The following is an 11,178-nucleotide window of genomic DNA, read 5'->3' as shown; positions in this document are numbered from 1 at the left end:
TATTTCCAATTATTATTATTATTATTATTATTTTCTAAACTTAGTCAAAAAGAAAGGATACAATGTATCCTTAAATAAAGTTCCCAATGAGCCAGAGTTTCTTAAAATGTTTCAGTTACTCTTTAGTAACAGCTATCCAGACTTTTTCTTCATTCAAAAGAATTGTCAGGCCTGAAACACAATCTAAACTATCTACAGCATACAGTATCTGAAAGTCATGTCTTGAAGAAACAACAGAGACCAGACCCAGGGCCTGACAGGTAGCAACAGGGTTTATGGACCTGATGGTGGATATTAGGAAAGAAGAGCTAAGCAGAGCCTACAGTCATTTGTCGTACACAAGGGAGGCACTGTTATTGTTTGGTGTTACATTTTAGTCAGCGGTCTTGTCAAAATTGATGGATGTACAAACAGAAAAAGTATGGTAAGATTCTGATCCACTGTGTATTATCATCTGGAAAACATCTGATTGGCTGCTCAGATTGGAAGATCAGATTATCTACTAATCAGAAGATTGGTGTTTTCATTACTAGCTGCTCCAGTCTGCATGCCAAAGTATCCTTGTGGAAGATTCTGAACCCCGAGTTGCTCTCAGATGCTTTCGTTGTAGTGTGTATAGAAAGCACTTAGGTAGAAATAGCATTTTAAAAAATTGTATGAATGGGTTTAAATGGGTCCATGAGTAATGTCATATAAAGTGCTTTGAATAGTCGAGTAGAACAGTGCTACATAAGAACCAGACCATTTACTATTAACAATGATCCCAAAGACACTGGTAATGCAGCGAAAGCATTCCCAAATAGAAAAACACACATTACTATCAGTCATGAATTGGCTTCCCCAGAGCTCAGACCTCAATATTAGTGAAGTTATGTGAGATCATCTTGGCAGAGAGTGGAGCAAAACACCGCCAACATCAAAGAAGAGCTTTATATTTGTAAACTTCTTAAAGATTGCCGCAAATTACAGCATCAGCGTAGCATGGCCTGGAGACAATCAGCTTGTGCCTCTGCTGAGTTATTATTAATTTATTATTAATTTATCCAACAGTTATAACCAGTCCTGTCATACTAATCTAAGAGTAAAGCATTTTGACTGGAAAGCGTCATGGAAATGTGAATGTAATTTTTTTTTTAATTATTTGTAATTTCAAGAAGTATTAGTCAGAGGAATTATGGCTAATATGATATCTCACACCATTCAAAACTCTTTTTCTTAAATAATCTTGCTTTCTTTTTTCTTTTTCTTTTTTTTTAAAAACAATCTCCAATATGAAAAGGAACCTGCACAAAAGTAAAACACTTCCCCCCCTAATGGCTTCTAAATATAGTATTTCAAATTATAAATCTTTCTTAATCCTGGTTTTGTGAGATTGTAAACTCATTATCGCTGCACCAGAATGCCACTCATGCTGTTACGACTTTCACTGACCTAATGCCCTTGAACCTTTACAGGGCAAAACTCATTAGCTTGTGTGTGTCCACACTCAATATTAGTTATATTCAGTTCAGTTATTGAGTTACTCCCTAACAAGCACATTTTAAATGTCATCATACTTATATCTGTATGCAACTTCTGTAATCCTAAAACAGTTCCACCCCAAAAATGATCATTCTTTTATAGGAATCAATAGCACACACATTTACTCAGTTACTGACAAAGACACTTGATACATATATGGGAATTTGCCTGGGGTGATTTGTAGCTTGTTAACTGGCAGACAGGTACTTGAGTTACTCACAACCTAAATTTATGGGTAGTGAGTAAATGTCCTCAGATATGACCCCAAGAACAACCTTTACCGCTGTCCTCAGCTGTCCATTTAATCTTGGTTGCATCTCACTGGTCTTTGCAGCGGGCCATGCCTGCTTTTGTAAGAGGCTTGTGTCTATGTAAAGCAGACCACATCCTGATGGATGACACTGCTAATCTGTGTTATGAGGAAGGTTGAGTGGTAAACTGACCTCCCTATTTACGTGATTTAAATATGTCAATGTCACATTTTGTTAAGAATCTAGCAGGCAAAGTATTCCAAGATCTGCAGAGTAATTCATATGATTTTCATTCACAAATTGCAAATATACTGCAGTTAAATTATGCTGACAAGGCTGTCGGGAGCATCTATTTCTTAATATTAACTAAAAAAGTTCACCGACATTGATTTTTTTTTTTTTTTTTATTTGACCATATAACATTTTATACAGAGATAAGTTATATATGTTTTTACAGTATAATACATGTTTCAAGTAGAACATTATAACATTGTTGTTGAAACTGGTCGGAATGAATCTTTCTAAATGCACTCATTCACATACATTCCTCACATTCTTATGATCCATCAAAGCACGAAAAATGTAGTAGTGATACTGCATAGACTGGCTAAATCTGAGCTGGAGTCTGAGAACATTGTGCTGAGTTTTATAAGCTGCTGTATGTTATGACTTTGACGTACAAACGCTTACAATCACATTAGTCTCAATTAACGATTACAAAAAAGTAGTATACATAAAAATACACAATAAACACACATTTTGACGTTCGGAATAGTTGGTATCAGTTTTATGGAAATAAACTGTACACTTATTAAAAAAAAAAAAAGAATAAAGTTAAAGTAAAATGAAAAGAAAAGAAAAATCAGAAATATATATGCATATATATGTGTACCTGAATAAAGCTGATATTTTTCATGACATCTTTTCAATATTAGCATACAGAATTTTAAAAAAAAATCCAAGAATAATTTTAACAAAGATGTGATATATTGTTTCCATTATTTATTTATTTTTTTTACTTGTTTTAACTGCTAATGTTTGCACTTCCAAGAATTAACAGCAGAGGGAGGTGATAATGGTCTACAGCTCATTTAACTAGCAAGGACCCCAACCCAAATGACAAAGGTTTATTCAAATGAAGCAACAAGGTAGGCCAGAGACAACGTTTGGGTTTGGGGAAGAATCAGCAGAGGCTGACTAGAGAAAAATGGAAGGGAATGCAGAAATATATGTGTAGGCATTTATAGGTGTATGACCGAAAGGGCATTGTTTGCGGTGTGGACATGCTCCTGAAATTCAGATAAACTATTTTTCATTTCTTCAAGAATTATAAATTATTGCCCAGATTAAAGTCTGCTTCAAATTCTCCTGAGAACCGAGGGGAAAATTATTTTCCTTTAGAACTTTTCTTTTTGTGATTTATTTATTTTGAGTATTTAGGGGCAGGTTAGAAGAGATTTTAAGCCATCTGTGGTCTATGCTGTATATGAGGACAGGCGGTTGGTAGCAACAGGTGGTGCAAAATGCTCAAGATGGACAATATGGATACTAACTTGCCTTTTTAGCAAGGCCCCATGTTACTAAATGGGCCACAGCAGTTTGATTTTGCTCATGAAACAACAACAATAGAGTAAAAATTTCGCACCATCAGAGAAAATGCCAAAGAAGTAAAAGCCTTTCTTCAGTTTAACATTTCTTTATTGTATTTTTCTGTAAGTATTTAAAATTACAACCTCCTTAAACATTTCCATTCAATCCCGAAGAAAAAATTTTAACATTTGCATATGAACATTTGAATGGAAACATTGTACTGTGTTTTCTTACTACTACTAGGGATGTAAAATTCCCTGCTTTTTACTCAGCGTTATGTCACTAACTGAACAATGGCTTACAACCTGTAAGTCTAACAGAAATAACACAAATCTGTGTTATCTTTTACAGTACATTAGTTGTTTTACATCAAAATAATACAGATGAAAAGCAGTGATATCGCTTATATTGAACACTCTTTTTTCAGGAACATATAAGTTGAAAAATAACCTTGAAGTTTAACAAGTAAAATAAAACAACCTCTGTTAATCTTTAGTCCAGCACTCGTTGTCCAAACTGCATCTCTGGGAATCAACCCTTCACTAAAGTCATGCAATGTAAAGGCAGCCAGAACCGAAGAAGTCATGTTCACAAGCTCGTTATAGATAGTTGGGATATACATATTTAGGCAGTACTGACAACCTTAGCCAGTTGTATCCATGTGCAGCAACTATTTAGTATTTGATATGTGCTACAATAGATTTCAGTGGATTCTGCCAAATATGACCCCAAATGTCAAAATGTATTTAAAAACACATAACATTTCTCTGATGTAGCAAAGTACGTGGAGTATTGGACATCGCCCTCATAATGATCTTATATACTAAATATCTGCTTGTAAGAGTAATGATGTCTCATACTTGGTTTGAGACATCTTCATCAACAAACCAAAAACAGCTGAGATCTGAGATCTTCAGCTGACATTTCAATCTGGCTTTTCTTTCACTGACCATCAATTATTTTCAGCATGTTTCAGCCAACACAGGAAACTGCTTGCAGTCACGTCGGAGAAAGAGAATTCTTCTTATTCGATGGCATGAAATCCATAAAAGAAGCACAGGTCTGTTTTCCACGGATAAACACCTGTGATGCACCAGCCTGAATTTGCAAGATTGATTTATGTCACGGCTTCTGCCTAGCTGACATCAACAACCGTGTGTGTGTGTGTGCGTGTGTGTGTGTGTGGGTGCAAACTTGTATGTCTGTGTGTGGACAGTGGCTATGCAGACCTCTACTGTGTGCATATTAAGTGACAGTGTGTATATGTTTGTTTTATGTAATGGTCAATATGTGCTGTTATGCTTAATTTCTGCTGTTTGACCAGCAGTTAACCAGAGTCCCTCCCTCAGACTGTAATGGGGCAGACAATAATTCTGTCCTCCAGCATGACACTGACAACAAGGAAAACAAAGTACAGCAAAAACATAAGAAAGCCCAGACTCTTGCTCATTCTCCACTTGCAAGCGGCAATGGACATGATGACAAACAGCAGCATGAGGAAGAGAAGGACGATGGCGCAGAACAGGCCATTGCTGCTCACCTCCACTGGCTTCAAGTCATTGAGAATGTTGAAAATGAGCCAGGGGAATGGCAGACTGGAGGGAGGACAGAGGCATAGAAAAGACAACAGAGAAGAATTGGGTTTTCTTGGCACATTCTTATTTAAAAATGAATGGCTTGTGTGTTCTTGTTTATTGGCAGACTCACCCCACAGTGATGTCAAAGATGTTGGAGCCCACTGAGCTGGACACAGCCATGTCACCGAGGCCCTTTCGAGCTACAATCACACTGGTGATCAAGTCAGGAATTGAAGTGCCAGCTGCTAATATTGTCAAACCCATGATTTCTTCTGTGATCCAGAAAGTTTCTCCAACCTAAAATGAATAATATTCCAACTCAAATCTTCAGTTCTTTTCAGCCACACAAAACCTAAATCTACTAATGTGACAGCATCCTGTCAAGGAAAACATAGGTTAAAGTTATGATAACTCTGTCATTCAGACGTATGCATGAAAGTGAAAGACAGGGCCCCTACACTTCACAGTAATTGTGACGTGACGTTACATTTAGTTTAGTCAACAAGTGTCACTAAGGGCAGAGTTTGTAAGTCTCTCTCTCTCTCTGTGTGTGTGTGTGTGTGTGTGTGTGTGTGTGTGTGTGTGTGTGTGTGTGTGTGTGTGTGTGTTGCACACTGTATCAGCTGCTCGTGTTCCTCACACAGAATTTCAGAAATTGAGAAATATCTTCTGTATCAGGAGAAATCACCAAGAAGAAACATTTTAAGTTTCAGATGATAAATGTAGCTGATTAGACCTGTCCAGTTCTAGCTGTGTGCAGTTTCATGCATTCAGGCTTGCATATTACTGAAAATGATGCACAAAACATTACTTTCTTCAACCTAATAACACTTCTAAAATTAATACATATAGACATGAAGTCTATAAAGAAAAGAGTCCCTGGCTGAAAGAGTGATATATTCTCTTATTTCTTTGTATTAATCAGTTTATTTTTTATGGGTTGACTTTCATCCATCCATTAGTTTCTGGTTATCCAGTACAGGGTTGGACTGGTGCTGGGGCTGGACCACCAGTCTGTTCCAGAGCTAACATAAAAGACAGCATCAGTCACACTCACATTCACAACTACGGCCAAGACAGAATAACTAACTAGCCTAACATACATGTCTTGGACTCAGGGAAAAACCTGGGGAACACTCACACAGACACAGGTAGAACATCCAACCTCTTTTTTTTTCATTAATAAATATTTCTGGATAACACACATTCATCTGCATGCATTGAGTTAAATCTGCTATACAAAAAAATAATAATATTTAAATATAATCTAATCCTATTTCAAAAAAATATTATAATATTTTCATTAAAACAAACCTAAGAGAACAATTATATTTCATGTATTTTAGAAGATAAAGGGAATCAGTCCATGGATGCTGCTTTAAAAACTAAAAATGACATGAGGCTTTCAATATCTGAAAATGTACTTATTTACGCATTGCCACTCACAGGTGAGAGCGTAACGACCAATTCTTATTGCACTTTTGGCAATGCTTTTTCACGTGGCGTGCTGCACCTGTAGAAGCTAAATTAGCAGGTGCACTTTGTCAGTAACCTTGTGCTTTTGTCCTGTCGCTGCACTTGTGCTCTTAAAATAGAGTGCTACAGGTTGATCTGACTGTGGCTCAAGACAGATTAGCCAGGATTAGTTCCCACGGTCACACATTTAACACCCTGACAGCTGCGCTCTGACGAGAAAGGCCTCAGATATAGTGTGTATTAAAGACAACAAGGCTGTTGTATGCTGCAAACAATCATACTCTAATATTTGTTTGTGAGTGCGTTGTGTGGGAAATACCTGATGAGCCCACCACACCATCAGGTAGGAAAAGAACGCAATCCAAAAGATGGAGCCGAGGAAAGTGACCGGGAAGAACCTTTCTGAGGTCTAAAAAACATAAAATAAAGCAATGTAGCTTCTTAGTCTATCGCTTCTTTTTCATCTAACTTAACATGTAAAATCAAGCAGTAGAGAGCATTCAAAGCACAGCCCTATACCCCTAAACTAAAGCTGTGTGTGTTACTCAGTAGAGCTGTGGAGCTCTACTCTATTTTCAAATAGGGTTTCAGTTTGTATTTTCATATTTGGTTATGTGTATATCTACCTCTCTCCTGACATCAGGCAGCGTGAGCCAGAGAGGGAGGATGATTGGCAGGATCAAGAGGTAGGTGATTTGTTTCCTGGGAGTGTCAGGCCATGCCAGGCTCAAAGGCTTGTCTTCATCTTCATCTTCCTCACCACCCTGAGGATTAGGTCATGATCTTACATTGTAATATTGTGCCTATGTTGTACATAAATATATTTGGACATATTTCTTTGGGTAAACATAACTAAGTTAAATTTCCTGATTGTTTATAGGTCAAACATTTTGCTTTTGAAAAGGAGTGATGCTTCCATACCTCATCTCCTCCTGCAGCACCATTCATTGGTGGTGTAACTTCCACTGCAACATTTGTACTTTTTGTGATCTTTTTATCAGCTGGAGGTAGAAAGTAAGTAAAAAAAAGTAAGTGCATTTTATTTATATAGCACAGTTAAAAACTGTGCTTAAAACAAGCAATAAAGGGTGTGTTGAAACAAAAAAGAAGAAGAAAGAAACAAGAAAGATAGAGGGACAATACTGACAATAAAAAAAGAGCAATAATATCATGGCAATAATTTATCAATAGTAATTATAATATAGTTAGTTAATATAAAATAACAAATTAGAAATAAAATAATCAAAGATCATGTTTTATCTCCTCTACTGAGAAAAAGAAAAGATAATCTCTTTGTTTACTTTTTTTTACAAGTATAAAGCAGTTTGTGCATCTTTGTGTAAAAATTCTTGGATGATAACAGATCAGCTGTTCAACTAAAATGTATTAAATGAAATAAATCAGAGATTAATCCACAACCAGAAAAAACCCCTCTAAATTACAGCCTGACCCATAAATGTATTAATGCAATCACTGTCTATAAAAATATAAAACTTTTGTCATTTTAACTGTTTCTTTAACATCAGTGACGCAAGGGACAGTCACGTTACTTACATTAATGAGGGAAAACATTAAAAAAAAAAAGATTCAGTCTTCTCGTGAAATGAAAAGGTAGCATTTAGTTTTCCTTTTCAAAGCTTTATTGCCTGAACAATTCTTTCTTGTGTAGCCTGCCCATGATCTATTCCACTATTTTTTAAATTAACATACTGATAAATTTGTGTGCCGTTTCAATCATTCATCTATAAACTGATAAATAATTGCACAACTGATTTGTCACTTTATCGATGGGGGTTGACCAAAAGTACATTGGCGTTTCAGTATTCACTGGTACACACCTACTCCGTTGGCAGTGGCACCATCTTCTTTACACTTCTTCTTGGCCATTTTGTGAAGGATTGAAGCCTTCTCTTTAAAATGTCCTAAAACAAAAGACACAGTCCTTAATGCAACATGTCTTAATGCAAGCTCAATCATCCAGTTATGGAAATCCCAAAAAGTGGATTCTGTTCATCTGGACGTAGCGTTTTCAGTGGGGGAGGCGTTTCGTCACTCATCCAAGTGACTCCTTTAGTCTCAGCTGACTGTAGGTTTCCCAACCCTATAAACAGTACATTTGCACAATGACTGAAACTAGCCCACTGAATGAACAATGTAAATTGTCATGACCATTGATCAGTGGCTATGGTGTCATCATGGAGGCAGATGAAACAATGGTCTCGTATGATGTTACATCTCTCTTAACTTGTGTTGTTTGTAGTTCGTAAGAGATTTCAGGATGGCCCTGACCTCAGCATCAGGACCACTCTCAGCACAAACAGTGTGTTTGTTCTTGGAACTGTGTCTTCATTACGCATATTTCACATACGAGGGTCATTACTACAGGCAGAAATATGGGCATGCCGTGGGTTACCCTTTTACACCCACTGTGGCCAACTTGTACATGGAAGAAGTGGAAAAAAGGGCTAGGGTTAGTATTGGAACAGCTGAGACACATTTTTCTAAACACAGCGCCTCTGTTGTTTTTAAACCCCAAAACAGGCTGCACCAAAAATTGGTGTTCCCCAAGGATCTGGTCCCCTGGTATTATACTATAGTATAATGCCAGGAGGATTCCCATGATTTATACATCAGGGAAATCAAACAACCTCTGTTTCAGCCGATGGCACAACACAGAAGAGCCACCTCGTCAGGTCAGGACTCCTCAGTCTATTTACACATACAGGCCAGTGGACACTCTTTCAGTAAGGAGGACATACACATCCTGGACAGGGAGGAACGCTGGTTTGAGCGGGGAGTCAAGGAGGCCAAGGGAAGGACCGTCTCTGAATCAAGGAGAAGGCCTAAGGGTGCATCTTTATTGCAATGCTGTGATTGCAGCCATTCTGCAACTCTCTTAACTGTCTATGCTCTTAAGCCTAATCCTAGATATAAACCTTTCATAGGATATCCTTTTGATCTTGGGCTAGGCTTAATCTGTTTCTTGGAAACCTGAAGTTATTAACTTTTATTTAATCTCAAGAAAATTCACATTTGAATTTGTTGTGGTGAAGGAATGTAATCTTTATGTCAGCACATTGTATGTGTCACATTCTGTGTTTATTTGAAACATTTCGAATTTGGGAAGATTATAATGTTTGTGAGAGTGTACGTGATTTGTATCTGCGCATGCTCACTCATACCCTCATTACTGAGGGGATCCAGTGTGTGTATCATGAGCTGGAAGATGCTGTTTCTCATCAGCGAGTTGTGTAGAGAAGCACAGCTGCCTTCCCTCTGCAGCCTGGGTTTAGCCTGTAAAACATAAAAGCACAAATACCAAATGTTTTTATGGATTCAAATGTAAATGCACACTTCTTTTATGCATCATTATTTCTCTCTGTGTCCACTCATGGGCTTATTATAGTCTTAAACCATTGTCAGGTGGAGCCGGTCACAGCTTCAGTTCTTTAAATAAATACAATTAAATTTGCAATGTTCCAAAGGGGAAAAGAAAGATAATAAGACGTTAAGCTACTATTTAAAAATTAAATGAAAGCACAAGAAACACATTTTTAAATAAACATTTTTGAAAGATTTGAAATATAGTGAAATATAGAAGCGGTATACTATGTTATGCTTATAAAACAGTACAAATAAACTTACCGTAAGCTTGTTCTCGTCATCACTTGGGGCATTTACCTTTAGGAAAGAACACAGAGACAATAATATAATAAAAATATAATAATAGACATAATAATAGATTACTGTAATGGAGAATATAATAAACATATTAAATATGTAGTCAGTATATTCAGTATATTTAATAAAATGCCACCAACACTTTTTGTATTTGTGGCACTGGATTGGATTGCATTTAAACAAATGTTAATTAAAATAAACATGGAAATGGTGATGGAATAGGGAAAGAATAGGACCTCAGCTTGAGTTATTCACAAAGCACTTTGGAAGGCATTTTTAGATCAAGTATATGTAAATTATTTCTAACAGCAGGGAGGGTAAAGACTCCATTAATCAAGTAATTATGCAAAAATGAAAAGATTAAAAAATATTTACTCAAGATTTATCATCACCTTCTTTTTCAGTATCCCAGCTATTTTAGATGTATAACTTCAGTGGAGATTACATCACGTTGTTCATGTCCAGTATTTATTTAAACTTCCTCATGAAAGCAAACCATTGCACGTTTTAGGTATCTTTCCAACACGAAGACTACATACACAGGAGGATCTCACACTAATCTCAATCCCAGCCATGTCACTTTATAGCTACATACATACATACATGTCAAAGCTCCCTCAGTCCTAACTCACACTGTGCCACTGAGCTACACCCGTGGTGAAAGAAAACCAAAAAGCTGGATTTTACTCCAGAAAAAATAGCAAGGATAAAACAAAGAAAAGAAAACATGCACACAGACTAAAAGGACAAACCATGAGCAGCATAACTACAAACTACAAAACCATTTGGCTTTGGAGGGGGGAAAAAATCACAAATTGGATTCATCTTAAAGGCTATAGAAGATTTTTTGCACCATTTCCAAGGTGAAAGGCAAATTAAAATAATATAAATTCTCAGTGTTTACTGTTCCAAAGTTGTCTCCCAAAATATTACTTCTGACAGGTTTGTATAAACATGATAATGCTGTATTTTTACTCACTTTGTTCCAAAGATGTAAATCTTATTAAAGGTAAAATAGCTTCCAAAGAACCAAAGAACAAGATAAATGAGAAGATATAGTTACTATCCTGAGTGCAATTAAA

The 11,178-nt window shown here is 36.6% G+C and overlaps 1 protein-coding gene across 2 annotated transcripts in view; it reads right to left on the bottom strand.

Annotated features, from left to right (window-relative positions):
• Positions 1-2,618: 2,618 nt before the first annotated feature.
• Positions 2,619-11,178, bottom strand: part of LOC102203375 (sodium/potassium/calcium exchanger 2-like) — a 16,489-nt gene continuing 7,929 nt past the window's right edge. The window contains exons 3-10 of one of the 2 annotated variants that reach the window (XM_005743605.2): positions 10,061-10,096; positions 9,592-9,709; positions 8,254-8,337; positions 7,337-7,416; positions 7,042-7,179; positions 6,735-6,824; positions 5,070-5,236; positions 2,619-4,957 (exon numbers count right to left, since the gene is read on the bottom strand). In XM_005743605.2, coding sequence (XP_005743662.1) covers positions 4,708-4,957; positions 5,070-5,236; positions 6,735-6,824; positions 7,042-7,179; positions 7,337-7,416; positions 8,254-8,337; positions 9,592-9,709; positions 10,061-10,096 — 963 coding nt within the window. In that variant the 3' untranslated portion in view covers positions 2,619-4,707. The remainder of the gene's footprint in view (positions 4,958-5,069; positions 5,237-6,734; positions 6,825-7,041; positions 7,180-7,336; positions 7,417-8,253; positions 8,338-9,591; positions 9,710-10,060; positions 10,097-11,178) is intronic. The other variant, XM_005743606.1, reaches the window with a different exon arrangement.

The sequence above is a fragment of the Pundamilia nyererei genome, unplaced genomic scaffold, assembly GCF_000239375.1.
Source record: "Pundamilia nyererei isolate P.nyererei 1_Seehausen unplaced genomic scaffold, PunNye1.0 scaffold00134, whole genome shotgun sequence".
NCBI lineage: Eukaryota > Metazoa > Chordata > Actinopteri > Cichliformes > Cichlidae > Pundamilia > Pundamilia nyererei.
Note: the sequence above shows the minus strand (reverse complement) of the source record. Positions and strands in the feature narration are given on the sequence as shown.